Here is a 15,440-nt window from a genome sequence, read left to right on the forward strand (position 1 = left end):
CATGTATGTGAGACCGACAATTTGTTTAAAGAGGAAAGTATTGTTTTTGTCCCCAACATTTGGGTTAAGTTTTATTTGTGTCTCTAATGTTTAAATCGTCCTATTTGTATCTTTAACGTTTATAAAAGTAATTCAATGTTATCCTACTATCAATTATATTAACAAATCAGATTATATTTTTCAATTATTTTCACTTGGATGTATTCATTCTCAATTAGGTCTCACTTGGATGTGTTCGATTTAATATTATACCCACTATTTGTGTTTAGATTCAATTATGTCTCTAGAAAAGTAAATTATGTAAATGTTGTAGGAATTAGTTTCAACATTTGATGAGTTATTTTTTAGAGAAGATAGATCATCGATTCTATCCTAGACATTTGTATTCTAATTTCAAAAAGAGATTTTTAAAACTCAAACTAAATCACTCATAATGTGTAATTGATGGCAGGATAACATTGAATCACTTTTATAAATGTTAGGGATACAAATAAGACGATTTAAACGTTAGAAACACAAATAAGATTTACCCTAAACGTTGGAGATAAAAACGATACTTTACTCTTATTTAAATATATTATTATTCTCAAAGTGGCATTATTAAATTTTTAAATAAAAATTGACGGTCTATGTTAGATATATGATATATCATCATAGCAATAATGCATATAAAATATAATAAAATAAAATGAATTAGATGTATCCGACAGATAACCCTATTCAAATGTCTAAAATAGAGTCAGATACTATAGTTTATTAGGTACTATTAACAAGCCATGCTTTGCACGCATAACAGCCACAAGATAAAAACAAAACAATATAATCTATAGCTAGCAGCTAGCTATTACATAAATTTTAAAATTTATATAACTATCCAAAAAACAAATCAACATTGTTATAAAAGGTAGGAGAAAGCACAGTATACAAAAAATGTGTGTATTCTAATTGTATCAAATAATATAATATAAAAAAATATTTATAAATATTAAGAGAATTGAAATAATAAAGTGTTGAGTTAAGAAATTAATTAAATTAATTTAATAATGACAAATATTATTTTTAATGGGTTAAACACCTAATTAATTTTTAATTGAATTTGATTAAGTGTTGCAGGCCAAAGAAAAAAACAAAGCAGCAGCCCAAATGAATGAAAAATAAAATCAAAATTGGTGAGCTACAAGACACTAACGGCCCGAAGATGATGAACAGAAAGCAAATGGATTGAATGGTAAGTGAATATGATCCAAGTCCAAGACATTCCTCTCAAGCTGATCTCTTCAAGGTGTTGCCTCCAAAGCAATGTTCACCTTTTTCATTTGCGATCAGAATCACAGAGATAGAGAGAGAGCTTCTTCTTGCCCATTTCATCAAAGAAGAAAGAAAGAGAAAGGTTAAGCAAAAAGCAAATGTCTAATCACCAAAATCAAACCATGTTAAGCTAAGTCAAAAGATAAAAGGTGATTCATTTCCATTTGCATACAATTTATTTTCTTCACTCCATCTCCAACTCTCTACGACACTATTTTTGGATAAATGGCAAAAGGTATTTTTGATCTATGCTACTGTAAATCAATGGTTCACAAAGTTACTTGGAGTCAAAGCACATTCTTAATGGTATGGATTTGAGGCTCATCACTGAACCACCATTTTTGCTGCTCAGTTAACTTCGGTCAAACAAGAAAATCATATTTGAAATTTCTGATTTGGGGTTAATGGAAGAAAGTGAAATGTCACCTCTGGAAAGCACACAGCTCGAGGAGTTGACCTGGATGAGAGCAACTCAGCAACATGTAAGGAGATATAAAAAAGAAAATCTTTGTTCATATTGAGGTAAGGAGAGAGAACCAGGGTTTGAAGTTCATGTTCTGACAAGTCTTCTCTGAGAGTAGGGGTGTGCATGGGCCGGGTGAAATAGGGTTTGATGTGATCCAGACCCGACCCGAAATATATACCGGGCCTATTTGTTAGACCCGAACCCGACCCTAGACCTGATGAAACCTATACACTTTCGGGCCATGATTATACCGGGTGAAAACCGGGCCATTAACATTATATTACCTTGATACCTTCTTGTAAGTTAGCATGTAAAAATATCTAAATTTCCAAGACTCCAATCATTATTTGACATGGTAAAATTCACTTAGAAAAATATAATAAGAACCAACTCTTTTCTAAAATTAAAGCATAACCATAATCAATACTAATATTGCCTAATAACACCAAATATTTAAATCAATACAAATAACACAAGATTATGCATTAGTCTAAAGTCTTATGCATTTTAAACATAAAATATTAACTTATAGTCTTATATATAATGACTAATAACACAAAATATTAAGGTTTACAACACTTAAATTTCACATAATAATAGCCATCATCCATCACTAATAACACAAAATATTAATTATGTATGATGACCGGGCCACCGGGCCGATTTCGGGTGACCCGAGTTATGGCCCGGATCCGACCCGAAATAATGACCGGGTCTATTTTTGAGACCCATACCTGACCCTAAACCCGATGAAATCACACCAAATTAGCCCCCTAAAGTGTTCGGGACTGGGCCGGGCCGGGCCATGCACACTCCTATCTGAGAGAGTTCATCAACTTGGACAGTGCTTTCTTTCAAATAAGCATTCCGCCAGAATGAGGAACTAAATCAGAATTAAGCAAATCTTGTTCATCACAAAGCAACAGAGACTGTTGAAGCATCAATCTCCTTCATGTTTTACAGATTGTAATTTCATTTTCTATGTATATCTTTCTGTAATTTTGAGTGTGAAAAGGCATAAAGAGATAGCTCAAGTAAAAGTCAAAGAGTGTTAACAGGCTGAGTGAAACACTTGAGAGAAAAGCCTAGAGTGATTTCAGATTTCTTTAGATTGGTTTTGTGTCTTGTATCTTATACCTATGAGGTACCCCTTTCTTAGTTGGGTAAGCAATAAGAGTAAAGGATTAGGTATTAGCATAACCAAATCAAGTTAGGTTAGAATTTGAGAGTAGAAGGATTGTGTGAATCCTATAGAATTGGTGTATATAATACTTTAACTATACTGGAAATCCCACCACTGTTGTGGTGGAACTGCATGTAGGTTGCATTGCACAATGCAACTGAACCAAGATACATGATGGTGTCAGCTTCTCCTTTCCCTTCTCTGTTCTATTTTCTTATATTTATGAGATAAAAATAAATTATCTCATAAATTTTTCACTGCTGAGTCCGAACAGAATCCAAGTGAAAGTTTATAAGTTAAGCCATATTTTATTAAAGTAAAAGAAGGTCCTAGATTCAACCGCCATTCTCTAAACCTTCTACAACCTTCATAAAGATATAATATTATCCTATAATAAATATTCAGATATGTTAAATAATTCTAATAAAAACTAATTGATCTTAATATATTCTAATATAGTCACTTGAGTTTGAAATTTATTTAAAATAACGAAAAAATACCTAAACTAATAGAGGATGCTCCCATAAAGACGAATAAAACGTCTTTTTGTAAAGACATTTATCTGTCGCATTATTATTAGATATATTAATGAATTGGTTATTTTTAAATTTCTTAACAAACTACAATAAAACTGATTTTTTTATAACAATAACAATAAACCCAATTGTTATTAGATTCGGTCGAATAAACCAATTTACATAACTCACTAAATCATTTTTTTTTGTTCTTTTTTTTTTTAAACAAAAATCAGGGATATATTTATCTTTTTACAAATTTAAACATGATTCAGTTTAGATTGTGTAAATCGATCGAATCAACTCGGGTCTAAAAATTATAGTGCGAATAATTGGGTTTATTATTGTTGCTATAATAAACTAATTTTGGTCTGGTTTATTAAAAAATAAATTATTAACCGGTTTAATAAAGATGTCCAATAATATCATGATACATGTAAACGTCTTTAAATAAAGACATTTTTAGTGTCTTTATCGAAATGGTCTCCTAAACTAATAGCACGGGTGCAGATATAACTGTCAAAAGAAAATGCAGACAAAACTGCCACTAGGAAGCGCAGACAAAACTGCCACAAAAAGTGTAGACGGAACTGCCATAAGAAAATATAGACGGAACTGTTGGAAGGAAGCGCAGACAGAACTGCCACAAGGGTGGTCAACTGCTGAAAAACTGCTGAAAAGATGACGAACTGTCAAAAAATGGTTGAAAAGTGACAAAGTGTGAAGAGATGGTAAATCATCGGAAGGTGACGGAAAAATATATGGTTTTTTCGTGAGAATAAGTAGTGAATAAGCTAATAGATGAGGTGAGAAAACATCAAAATATAGACAAAAAAGAAAGAAAAAAATAGTACGAACGAAAAATACAAAAATCATCCTTAACGTTTAAAAACGCTTTAAAATCATCCTTTTCACTCTAAAAAATAAATTTACCCTTATAAAAAATAAATTATAAAATAAAAAATTATAAAATAAAAAGATTAAACTCAACCATTTGCAGCGGCTTCATTATCCCTCTCTTTCTCCATCATCCTCCCAACCCATTTCTTCCTCCAACCAAAGATCCAAACTTTGTTCTCTCCCCAACAACCCAATAAACTCAAACTCCCAACCCAAGCTTCTTTCCTCACCCACCTTTCTCTCTCTACACCAACCCCCATTTTCTCTCTCCTCAAACTTCATTAACAACAAGTTTTCGTTCAAGTTAACAAACAAATTGACTTAATTTCCATAGTGGTCCCTTAGATTCACGACTTTCACCATTTTAGTCCCTCATATTCAAAATACACTATGCTGATCCTCGAGATCCAATTCCAGGCACCATATTGGTCCCTAAACGCTTTTCAATATTGAATCAACAAATGAAATGTTGAACTAGCTCTAACCTACCACGCTAGACACATGGTTAAATAGCGTCTTTTCTTTTTAGCACTTAAATAAGGCAAAAAAAAATGGTCGTTTTGGAGAATGAAAGGAGATATAATAATTTACACATCATATAAACTCTTCTTCTTTTTCTCATTTTTGCCTTGTTTAAATGCTAAAACGAAACGACGTTGTTTAGCCATACATCCAGTATGGCAACTTAGAGCCAATTCAGCACTTAACTCGCTAATTCAGTATTAGAAATGGTTTAGAGACTAATATGGTGCCCAAACTAAATCTCGGGACCAGTACTGATAATTTTGAATTTGAGGGACTAAAATGGTAAAAGTTGTGAATTTGAGGGATCACTCTGAGGATCTGGACCAAACAAATCAAGCAACAGCAACAACCAAGTTCAGCAACAGCAACACACTTTTAGCAACACCAAAATCAAAATGAATCAACAACAGCAGCAATATCCACAAAATAAATTAACAGAAATTTTAGATTTAACAACAATTCAACAATAATCACTGCAACTTCAGATCCAAAATCAACAACAACTAAAAATTAAAAAAAAAATAAAAAAAATGACGTTCATATTCTTAAAAAAAAAAAGGAAGAACAGAAAAAGGAGGAAGGAAGTGACGGTGTGGTGCGGGAACCTACTGCCATCAACCTTTGGCCGCCACTGCCCTCAGTGCGCCCCTCCTTCTTCTTCCCATTCTTCTTCCTCTTCCTTTCAACTACCCCCACCGTTGCCGTCTGTTGAAAGCCAACAACCACTACAAGCGCCACCTCTCCCTTCCCATAACATGTCACAGCGCTGCCTCTTCAAACCTGCACCCTCCGATCTCTCAAAACTATTGCCCACCACCTTCGATTTCTGGACGAGGATAAATTCGAAGGCCTCTCCATTGAACACCCTTCCTCTAATCTTAATGCTTTCCAGTTTTCACTTCAATTCTACTTCCCTCTCACCCTTTTAAATGCTCTCTGCCTCTTGTTTTTTATTTTTATTTTATAATTTTTTTTAGTTAAACGTAATTTGGTGAGGGAGTAGAAATCTAAAAAAAAAAAAAGAGAAAAATTCGGTGATGATGATGATTGATGAAAGGGATTGGGGTTAGTAGGAATGGGGAGAGGATTTTTTTGAAGGTAAAATTATGATAAAAATATTATTTATGGACAAAAGGACAATTTTATAATATTTTTTTGTAACGTTGATAATAATTTTAATACAAAAAAAATTGAAACAATTTTAATTTTAACCCAAAATTTTAAGGACGAAAAAAATACTTAACCTAAAATTTTTCAAAATATTCAGTCTACCTAAGTTCTTCCCAACACTCGTCCAATTTTTTGCCTTCCGTGGCACGTTACACGAGAAATATATATATATTTTTTATATTTATATTTTAATATATATTTTATATCCATAGCTAAATTTTGTGACTAATTTTGATTTACACATATTCATTCATGTGTTTAACTTTTGTCATATTATTTTGTGTAGATGATTGAGTTATGATGTTTTTTGACTAAGAATTATATATCACCACACACTATCATTCATTCTTAATATAATTTCAGGTCATTATACGGTACAGATTTTATACAGATTTAATTTGTGATTATTTTAAAAGACACGTGTTAGTTTTCATAAGTGGACTAGTGATGTTGGGAAAGTTTGGGATGTTAAGTTGTTAACAATGTTCTATTTATTGTATAATTAAACCGTAATAAAATAGATGGAGTTAGGTAATTTTAACTTTGTGACTGTCGGTGTGTAGTTACAATATTAATGAAGAGTTGAATTGTGGAATCACAAGGAATCTTTCTACTTCTTTAATATTTTCATTAAAACAAAAATTAAAAAATGGTTTTACAAGTTATGCATTCTTCATTGATTTTTAAAGGTTTAATTATTCTGTTAGTTTCTATCGTTTTACCAAATTTTTAATTAGGTCCCTATATATATTTTTTTTTAATTGGGTCCCTATACTATAATTTTATTTTCAATTTAATTCTTACCGTGACAAAAATGTTTAAAATAACAAAATATTCCATTAAAAAAATAAATATTCTCATTGTTAAAATTAAAAACCAAATTAAAGAGACTTTAATTTTTTTAAAATTCCAAAATACCCTTTCACATTGCACCGCACTCATACCTTGTCCTATGTTCTTCGTTGAGCTTCCCTGTCGCCGCGTTTCCTCCGCTTGGCATCCGTCGCTGGTCGTCTGCCGTCACTTATCGTAACCCTGGTGTGTTCCACTACTCGCAGAATGCCACGCCGCTCCTCCATCGCCATTCCCTTCGCCTCCCTTTCGCTCGCGTTCGTCGTCGCCATTCCCTTCGCTTATTCACACGCGTTTGTCATCGCCGTCCCTTTTGTTGGCATCCCGTCGCTGCGCCGTCCCCATTGAATTTGATGTGAGTTTGTTTGATTTTTTTGTTTCAACTTCTATTTCTGTTTATGTTTGATTCTCTCTGTTCCTGTTTCTTTTCTTGTTTGAATGTGAGTTTGTTAAATTTTTTTGAATGAACATTTGTTTAATTTGTTTAATTATTTTGTTCCTGTTTAATACCTCCTGTTTGATTATCTTCTTGTTTCTATTTGCTGAATTTGTTTAATTTGTTTAATTGTTCATATTTTCTAATTTTGTTTAATTGTCAGATTTATCTTTGAATTTTGTTTAATGTTCCCCATCCATCTTCTGTTACAATTGCTCTCGAAAAAGGTATGCTTCATCTAACTTATAAAACCACTTTTTTTGTTTTAATGTTATTTTTTGATGGTGCTCATGTATGTATATATGTTATTAAATCTTGTTGTAGAATGATGAATGAATGCTAATAAGTCATTTGACTTTGTTTGAGTGTTTTTATAGGATTTTAGCAAGAAAAACATAGATAAACTGGGACACGAAGTTTATGAGCCTTTGGATGTGATCTCTTCCCACCTCTGCATCTAATCTATGCTGAGAATCCTAGTGATTCTAGGAAGGTTAGTCACATGGAATGATTTAATCGTCTGCTATTAATTTATTATATTTTCTACCTCTGACTATTAATTACATCCCTTAATCTCTTTGGCAAAGAATAGTCCTTACAAGAGGATTACTAATTAGTTAGTATTGGATTGATCTATATATATTATATAAAAGATAATTAAGTTGGGTGGCAACATTATAAAAGCCATACTCTTTGATTAAGTAGCTTGTGATTCTAAATAAGCAAAAACAAAAACACAGCATAATAAATTTTCTTTGGATTTTGCTTTTAAAGTTGTTTTGTATCTAATGCTTTGAAATTAATAATTTCTTGTTTAAGAAAATCTTTCCTTTCTTGATTCATGTATCAAATGGTTTTGATTGGTATTATCAAAACGTTTCCCCCACTCCACTATGGTCAATTTTTGATATAACCTCTAAAATGATCATTTTTGATATAATGGTTCAATTTGTGTGATGATTAATCTTTTTTTTTCTTTTTCAATCTAGACATTGGTTCGGTACCAGTTACAGACATTGCTCTTTCAAAAATTTTTTCGGCTCAGAAACCGACAGTTATCAATGTTATTGTTGATCCTTTGTTATTGTTGATCCCTATGCTGGTTCAGAGAATGAGAGGTTGCAACACAAGAACTAATTTTTAAATTATCTGTATTACACTAAAATTACGTTTTTTTATGGTTTTTGTTTTTAAATTTCAAATTTTAATAACACAAATTATATAGTCTTGTGATTTTTATGGAGTACCATGATATGATAAAGACAAATTATATTCCATGAATCCACACAGATGTAAAATGTTATATGATCATAATGAATACTTGAATGATAGAAGCTGAATTTTATATATACTTATTACTACTATTTTTGTTTCATTTTATCCATTACTTTTTTTTGTATGTTCTTAAGATAAGGTATTTTAAAAATCAAGAAAAAAGAGAAGGTATTTTTGGTACAATTTGTATATCAATAAGCAAAAGAATGATAGTGACAAAATAAAAGAGATTATAGGAATATTTTTCTTTTCGTAAAATCATTGAATAGGGATTATAGTAATATCTTTCTTTGAATATTTATAATTTCATCGAATTTTCAATTAGGTCCTTATACTTTTTTTTTTCTTTTCAATTAGGTCCCTAAGGGTATACAAGTAATTTCACAATTCACTAACATTTTTTTGACGTTTAACGTTAACAAGAACTAAATTGAAAAAAAAAATAATGTATAGGGACCCAATTAAAAAGAAAAAAAGTATAAGAATCTAATTAAAAATTCGGTAAAACTATAGGGACCTGCAGAATAATTAAATCATTTTTAAAAGAAATACTTATTTCAGTTAAAAATAAAAGTAATATTCCTTAATTATAATTAAAATTATTTCCTGTAGTATATGTTAAATAATCTGTTTGATAATAAAGGACATAAATAAATTCTAGATTTTATAAAAAAATTTAAATTGTTAGAATATATTCTTTAATTTTTTTGTTAGTAATATATCATATAACTGTGTATAATAATTAAAAAAGTTTATTTATACTTTACAATCAATTTTTTTTAGAGGATAAACGAAATAAATATGTAAAAAAATTGGAATATCAAAACTGGAAACTATTTTATTTATTTATTATCACTAAATTATAATTTAATATTTTGATGTTATGGGTAAAAATAATTCATTATTTAATAGATTATAACCAAGTTAAAAGTGAATCTTAAACCTTGATTAAATAAAAAATATTAGACTCTTGTATTAAAAAGGGTACTGTAAAAATTATAAAATATGAATCAACAAAAGTAATATTATTGATTTGAAAAAAAAATATACTATAAGAATGCTCTCCTTATTGCTAAACCACGATATTTCTTATTATTTTATATGCTAATTATTAATAATATAGTAAAATTATATAATAATTTTTTAAATATTATTTTAATTTTACATTTACTTATATTTAAATTAATTATTTTTTTTATTATTCATAATTATTAATATAAATATTATTAAATATGTATAAAAAAAATAAAAAAATTTTATTAATTACAATATAGTTATTTTTTTATAATTATATGATATTTATTAATATTATTTTTTAATAAATACATATAGTATATAACAATATAGTTTAATATAAAAAAAATTTAAAAACTTTTATCATGAAAAATTCTAAAATTTTATATACTTATTTAACAATAACCGGATTATAACTTATTGATTATAATTTGTTGAAGCATAATTGTTTTTAAAATATTAGTTAAGATATGTATTTTAAATTTTAATTTTAGATTTTTGACTATTTTATATTTTTTATTTATATAAAATCGGTTCAACCAATTTAACTAACGACTCATCGATTATTGGTTCAATTCTTATAACTATTTTAACAATCCTATCATTTAACAACATAGATCACTTGATAATAAGGTGTTTAATTTTAAAAAACTTCTATATTGAAGAGTTAGAAATCAATACTTCTAAAAAAATTTACAAAATTTACTATTAATAATAAACCGATAACAAATGCCTTTTGTGATACTTTTTAGATAAATTCTTTTTGTTAAGCTTAGAAATACATAATAATGATAAGAGGAATGTTAGGGGGCTTTGTAACCATTAATTGGCCATCAATAGTATTTTTAATGGTGTGAGATTATATCTAATAGTGAAAAATCACTCACTTTTATTTTGATGGTTAAGTACCGGCCAGAAAACACAAAAGTTGCTGGTCTCATAGACTTTTCCTTATAGAAATATTTTTAAAAGTGTGGTTGTTGATTGTGAACATTAAAAAGTAATAAATTTTATAATTTAGTTTGAATTTTAAAATTTTATCCCTAATTAATTATGAGATATATAAATTAATATCAATCAATTAATACAAATATTTAGCATAATCCTATCTACTTAGTTCTTTTAATCAAATGCTTAACTAACTAATGGTATTAAAATATTTTGATAAGATATTTCTCTAACTTACATCACTCTTGTATCATCATATACATGTGTCACTTAGATTGTGACTAAAATGGAATCTCTATAATAAAATCTGTATAAATTTAGATGTGTACATTATAATTGACCATAATTTTATTGTTCACTTAACGTACGTGCAATAGTATCTGCCTGCTACATATGGTACGTACCAATAATAACACAAAATCTATAGAATGGATTCGGTGGGTATAAACATATCACGTAAATACAAACACATTTTTCATCATTAAAGTATGTGCGGCCACATTAACTTGAAACCAGCTATGTCATTTTTGTTTAGATATATATGGGGACCACACCTGAATTAGCATGAGATAAAGATTGATGCTATATGCGGAGAAAAAGGGATGGATAAGATAAACATATATATTGATGCTGTCTTCGATCATTATATATGTAAAAAGCTTTTAGAAATTCTGAATCCAGAATCAGAGCCACTTGTTGCATTGCAACGTCGGTGATATAGCGTTCCAAATGATTACAATTGTGTGTTGTAATAATGTTGTATACATAGTCAAATAATTAGTTGCTCAACAAAGAGTAAATTGTAGTAACATTACTCCATAAGTCCATATAGTTACGAATTTACGATGAAATAAGTCTTCCTTCCTTCGTCAACCATAAAGAATTGTGGCACGACAAGCAATTATTGATCCGTGAATTTCATGATTGAGGAAGATAAAGTCTACAAATGTATTCAAATTGGTAACTATATATCATTGATATTAGATATATACTAAAATTAATTATTAAAATAATTTATTAATATAAAATATATATTAAAAATAAATTATTATATTTATATTTATATATAAATATTATAATTAATTTTAATATATAAATAATATTTTTAATTAAATATAGCTAATAATCAATCAATTTAAATTTATCTACCTAAATAAATATCGATAATTTAAATAAAATTTAAATTTTTTATCAAACTAAAAAATACGGTAAACAACCAAAATAAATATAGCTAATAGACTTGCACACGCGGCTCTATTAAATGTCTAGTGCCGTTTTAGAAAGGCCTAACTAATTAGACTTTTTTTCAACTAACGAAAAATTTATATATAATTTATTTTTCAACCAAATAAAAAGAAAAAAAGAACAAAATTTATTAAACCTTAGGTTTAAAAGTTCTAAAAATATTAGTTAAGAGAATTAGATATAAGAAAATTTGATTTTTCTAATGCGTTCAATTCAAAAAAATAAAAGAAACATATTTAATTTATATTTCTAATATAAATTAAATATGATTTTTTTAAAAGAAAAAAAAACCATGATTCATGATTTGCAATTCTCCAACTAAACTTCTGAACAATTGAAATTTGGAAACGTTTTATGCATGTAACGAGTGCGTGTGGATAAACCAAACAAGACGAAATTTTTTAATAAATGGTTATTAATATCATTTGGTTAAAAGGACATAATTTTTTAAAAATTATCTATATTTAAAATATTGTATTTATTGGTTAAAAAAACACAATTCTTAAAGAATTATGTATATTTAAAACATTGTATTTATTAACAATAGACACAATTATTTGTATATGTAGCAAATTATAATTATTACGTACAATATGTATAAATATGTCTTTCTCCATTATTTCAAACATACAAGTATTAACTGTACATTTTACTCAATTATTAAGAGATTTATTTTGTTAAAGAGAGTTAAAAAAATTTTAATATTACTAATTAAAAAATTCTTAAGTTTTATTATATTTTAAGAGAGTATTATCATCAAATCTATAGTAAATAGGGACTCTTTAAAGAAAGCGATAAAATTGTGTCTCCAAACCAAAACACAATTAAATTTTTATCATGTTCCATCTTCGTATACCCAACACTTTTTGTCTTTTTTTTTTTTGGGGAATGCCAACTTTTTATTGGGTCAATGGGGTTCTGATGTTAGAATAGAAGAGCTACCCCAACTTGACAACAAATTTCTTAACAAATCAACTTGAGTGTATGTCCAATAACACTTGATTTCAGCCCACACTTTTGATCGTGCAAGGATTTTGAGACTTGTGAGATCTTGCAAAGGCATTTTTTTTTATTACATGTGTGGGGAAAGGCCCAACTAAAACAAAATAAGGAAAACACATATAGAAAAGGACAAATAGATCCCTAATTATTTGGTCTTTGGACATTTAAATTCCTAAAGATTTAAAAATATATTTAAGTACCTGACCTTTTCAAAATATAGACATATCGATCCCTGAGTTTAATTTGTCTAATTTTAAAAATTTTTTCATGTGTGCATTTGTATCAACCATATCAGATTTTTCTGTTGAGTCTGACAAACCCAAGTGAACATAAGGGATCGATAAGTCTAGATTTTGAAAAGGTCAATAATTTAAATGAACATGAGTGATTGATAAGTCTAAATTTTAAAAAGATCAAGGACTTAAATATATTTTCAAATTATCGAAAACCTAAATGTTTGCGGATCAAAAGATCAATGACTATTTGTCCTTTTCTGTCGGACACAAAATTTCGTCTAGTCTGTGGAGTGATATGAAGCCCAATTTTGAATAAGCAAACGCAGATGGAATGAATTCACTCAAAAGTCAAAGATCTAGGTGAGAGGAATTCATGAGGCAGCCACACATTACTAACTAGCTATCAATTTACACTTGCAATACTATCATGTACTCTTGGTCTTGGCAAATATATTTGTTTCAACTTTGAACGTGAACTAGTGCAAGCTGCTAGTGCTTCCTATACTGGATTCCTACTAAGAGTGTGAATGCGTGATGCAAATCATGCAATCTTATTGGGTAGAGTCATAGTGATAATTTTACATTGATAATTAACTAACTAACTAACAAACATCACATGCCATTGATCCTCTCAATAACAGTTATAACACCCTGACCACCAAGCTTACCATCACCATTAGCAACCATACTCTGAAAAATCTGCTTACAGATGGCAGCACCAGGAAGCACAACACAAGATTCATCATCACCACCTTCAACAACATCCACACCCATTCCCAAATCCTTAACCTGATACTCAGCATAACCACCTGGCCTGAAATCTCTCCCAATCATCCTCCCAGCGAAAAGCTCCATCGCCTTCGAGCCCGCCGCGCCTTCCCTAACCGCCTCAACGAACTTCTCCAGATCCAGCCCCACGCGCTTCGCGAACACCAAACCCTCACTTATCCCAACCAGGTTCCCTCCTATCGTGATCTGGTTCGCGATCTTGCAGCTCTGTCCGCACCCCGCGCCTCCCATGTACGTTGCTTTTCCCATCACCGAGAACAACGGTTGCAGCCATTCCACCACGTCGCGATCTCCGGCCGCGAAGATCGCCAGTTTTCCGTCCCTGGCGCCGATGTCGCCGCCGGAGACCGGCGCGTCGACGGACCAGGACGAGCGTTGTCGTGCGGCGGAGAAGATCTGGCGGGCGAGGTCCGGGTGGGAGCTGGTGGTGTCGACGGTGACGGAGTTAGGGTTTAGGGAAGAGATGATGGAGTGAGGGCCGTCGAGGTAGAGGGAGCGGACGTCGGAGGGGTGACCGACCATGGTGAAGAGAATGTTGGAGGATTGGGAGAGGGCGGAGATGGAAGGGGAGAGGGTTGCGCCCTTTGATTGGAGAGAGAGGGAGTTTGGGTTGGATGGGTCGCGTGCGTAGAAAGAGAGGTTGTAGCCGGCTGAGATGAGGCGGGAGGCCATAGCGGCGCCCATAACTCCGATTCCGATGAATCCAATTCTGGTCTTCGATGGATCAATGGGCATCGGGTACGGCGTTCCCATTTTCTTTGGTACCGAGTGAAGATGCTCGTCAGACTGGAGTGCGCACTGGCCACTCTGGTGTGTTTTGGATGCTCTTCTAATTTCGCACTTGTTAACAAGAAAGGTTAGAAGGCTGTTAAAAGTATTGTTTTTTTTCTTCTATTAATTAGTTTTGGAAGAAGAAACAAAATTACAACTGAAAGTTCATATGCAATAGACTGGATAGTAATACACTTGAATTATTTAATGAGTCACGTGTGCACACTAATTATACATTCTGACGGACATAATTACCATTTCGGCCATCAGCATGTGATGTGGTTAGTTTGAGTGGACACTTGGTTCTATTTTGTCTTTATTGGCACGTTCAGATTTAGTGAGCTGGCCATTTAGTGTCAACTCAAAAAAAATATTTTATTTTAATGATTAATTAGGTAAAATTAAGGCTGAAACCCTTCGTTCTCTTTTATTGAATTATGAACCTTCAAGGTTTTCTTGGTGTTTAATGTAACATAGTTTGCACGTTGAGAGAGTTAGAGAGTCCTAGCAGAGAGGCAATGACATTGCTCTGAAGTGGTGACTCAGTTGATCGTTGGAGGAGTACTCGAGAAAGGCAACCCACACCACCAACAGCAACGGTAGTCAGGGACGATCTAAAGGTAACATCTTTTGAACTTTCCATTGTACCTATGATGATCAAACATGCTATTTGATCTTTGTTTAGTTACTAGTTTGTGGTTGTCCAAAAAAAATGATGGTTTTACTGGGTTTAGTTGTGGTTATGAAGGTTTTATTTTTCTTCGTAGATGTCAAGTCACATCACGCTAGTGTATCACCACGGGGG

The 15,440-nt window shown here is 30.9% G+C and overlaps 1 protein-coding gene across 1 annotated transcript; it reads right to left on the reverse strand.

Moving 5' to 3' along the window:
* Positions 1-13,464: 13,464 nt before the first annotated feature.
* LOC107631722 (putative 3-hydroxyisobutyrate dehydrogenase-like 2, mitochondrial) lies at positions 13,465-14,744 on the reverse strand. Its single transcript, XM_016335261.3, has one exon. It carries the CDS (start codon positions 14,615-14,617, stop codon positions 13,688-13,690), a length of 930 nt encoding a protein of 309 aa, XP_016190747.1. The 5' UTR covers positions 14,618-14,744; the 3' UTR covers positions 13,465-13,687.
* Positions 14,745-15,440: the final 696 nt, after the last annotated feature.

This window comes from Arachis ipaensis, chromosome B3, assembly GCF_059453495.1.
Source record: "Arachis ipaensis isolate K30076 ecotype BB chromosome B3, ASM5945349v1, whole genome shotgun sequence".
Classification (NCBI taxonomy): Eukaryota; Viridiplantae; Streptophyta; class Magnoliopsida; order Fabales; family Fabaceae; genus Arachis; species Arachis ipaensis.

Bases quoted from the DNA above. Each gene is read 5' to 3' on its own strand.
- LOC107631722 (XM_016335261.3), bottom strand. From the start codon at position 14,617: ATGGGAACGCCGTACCCGATGCCCATTGATCCATCGAAGACCAGAATT.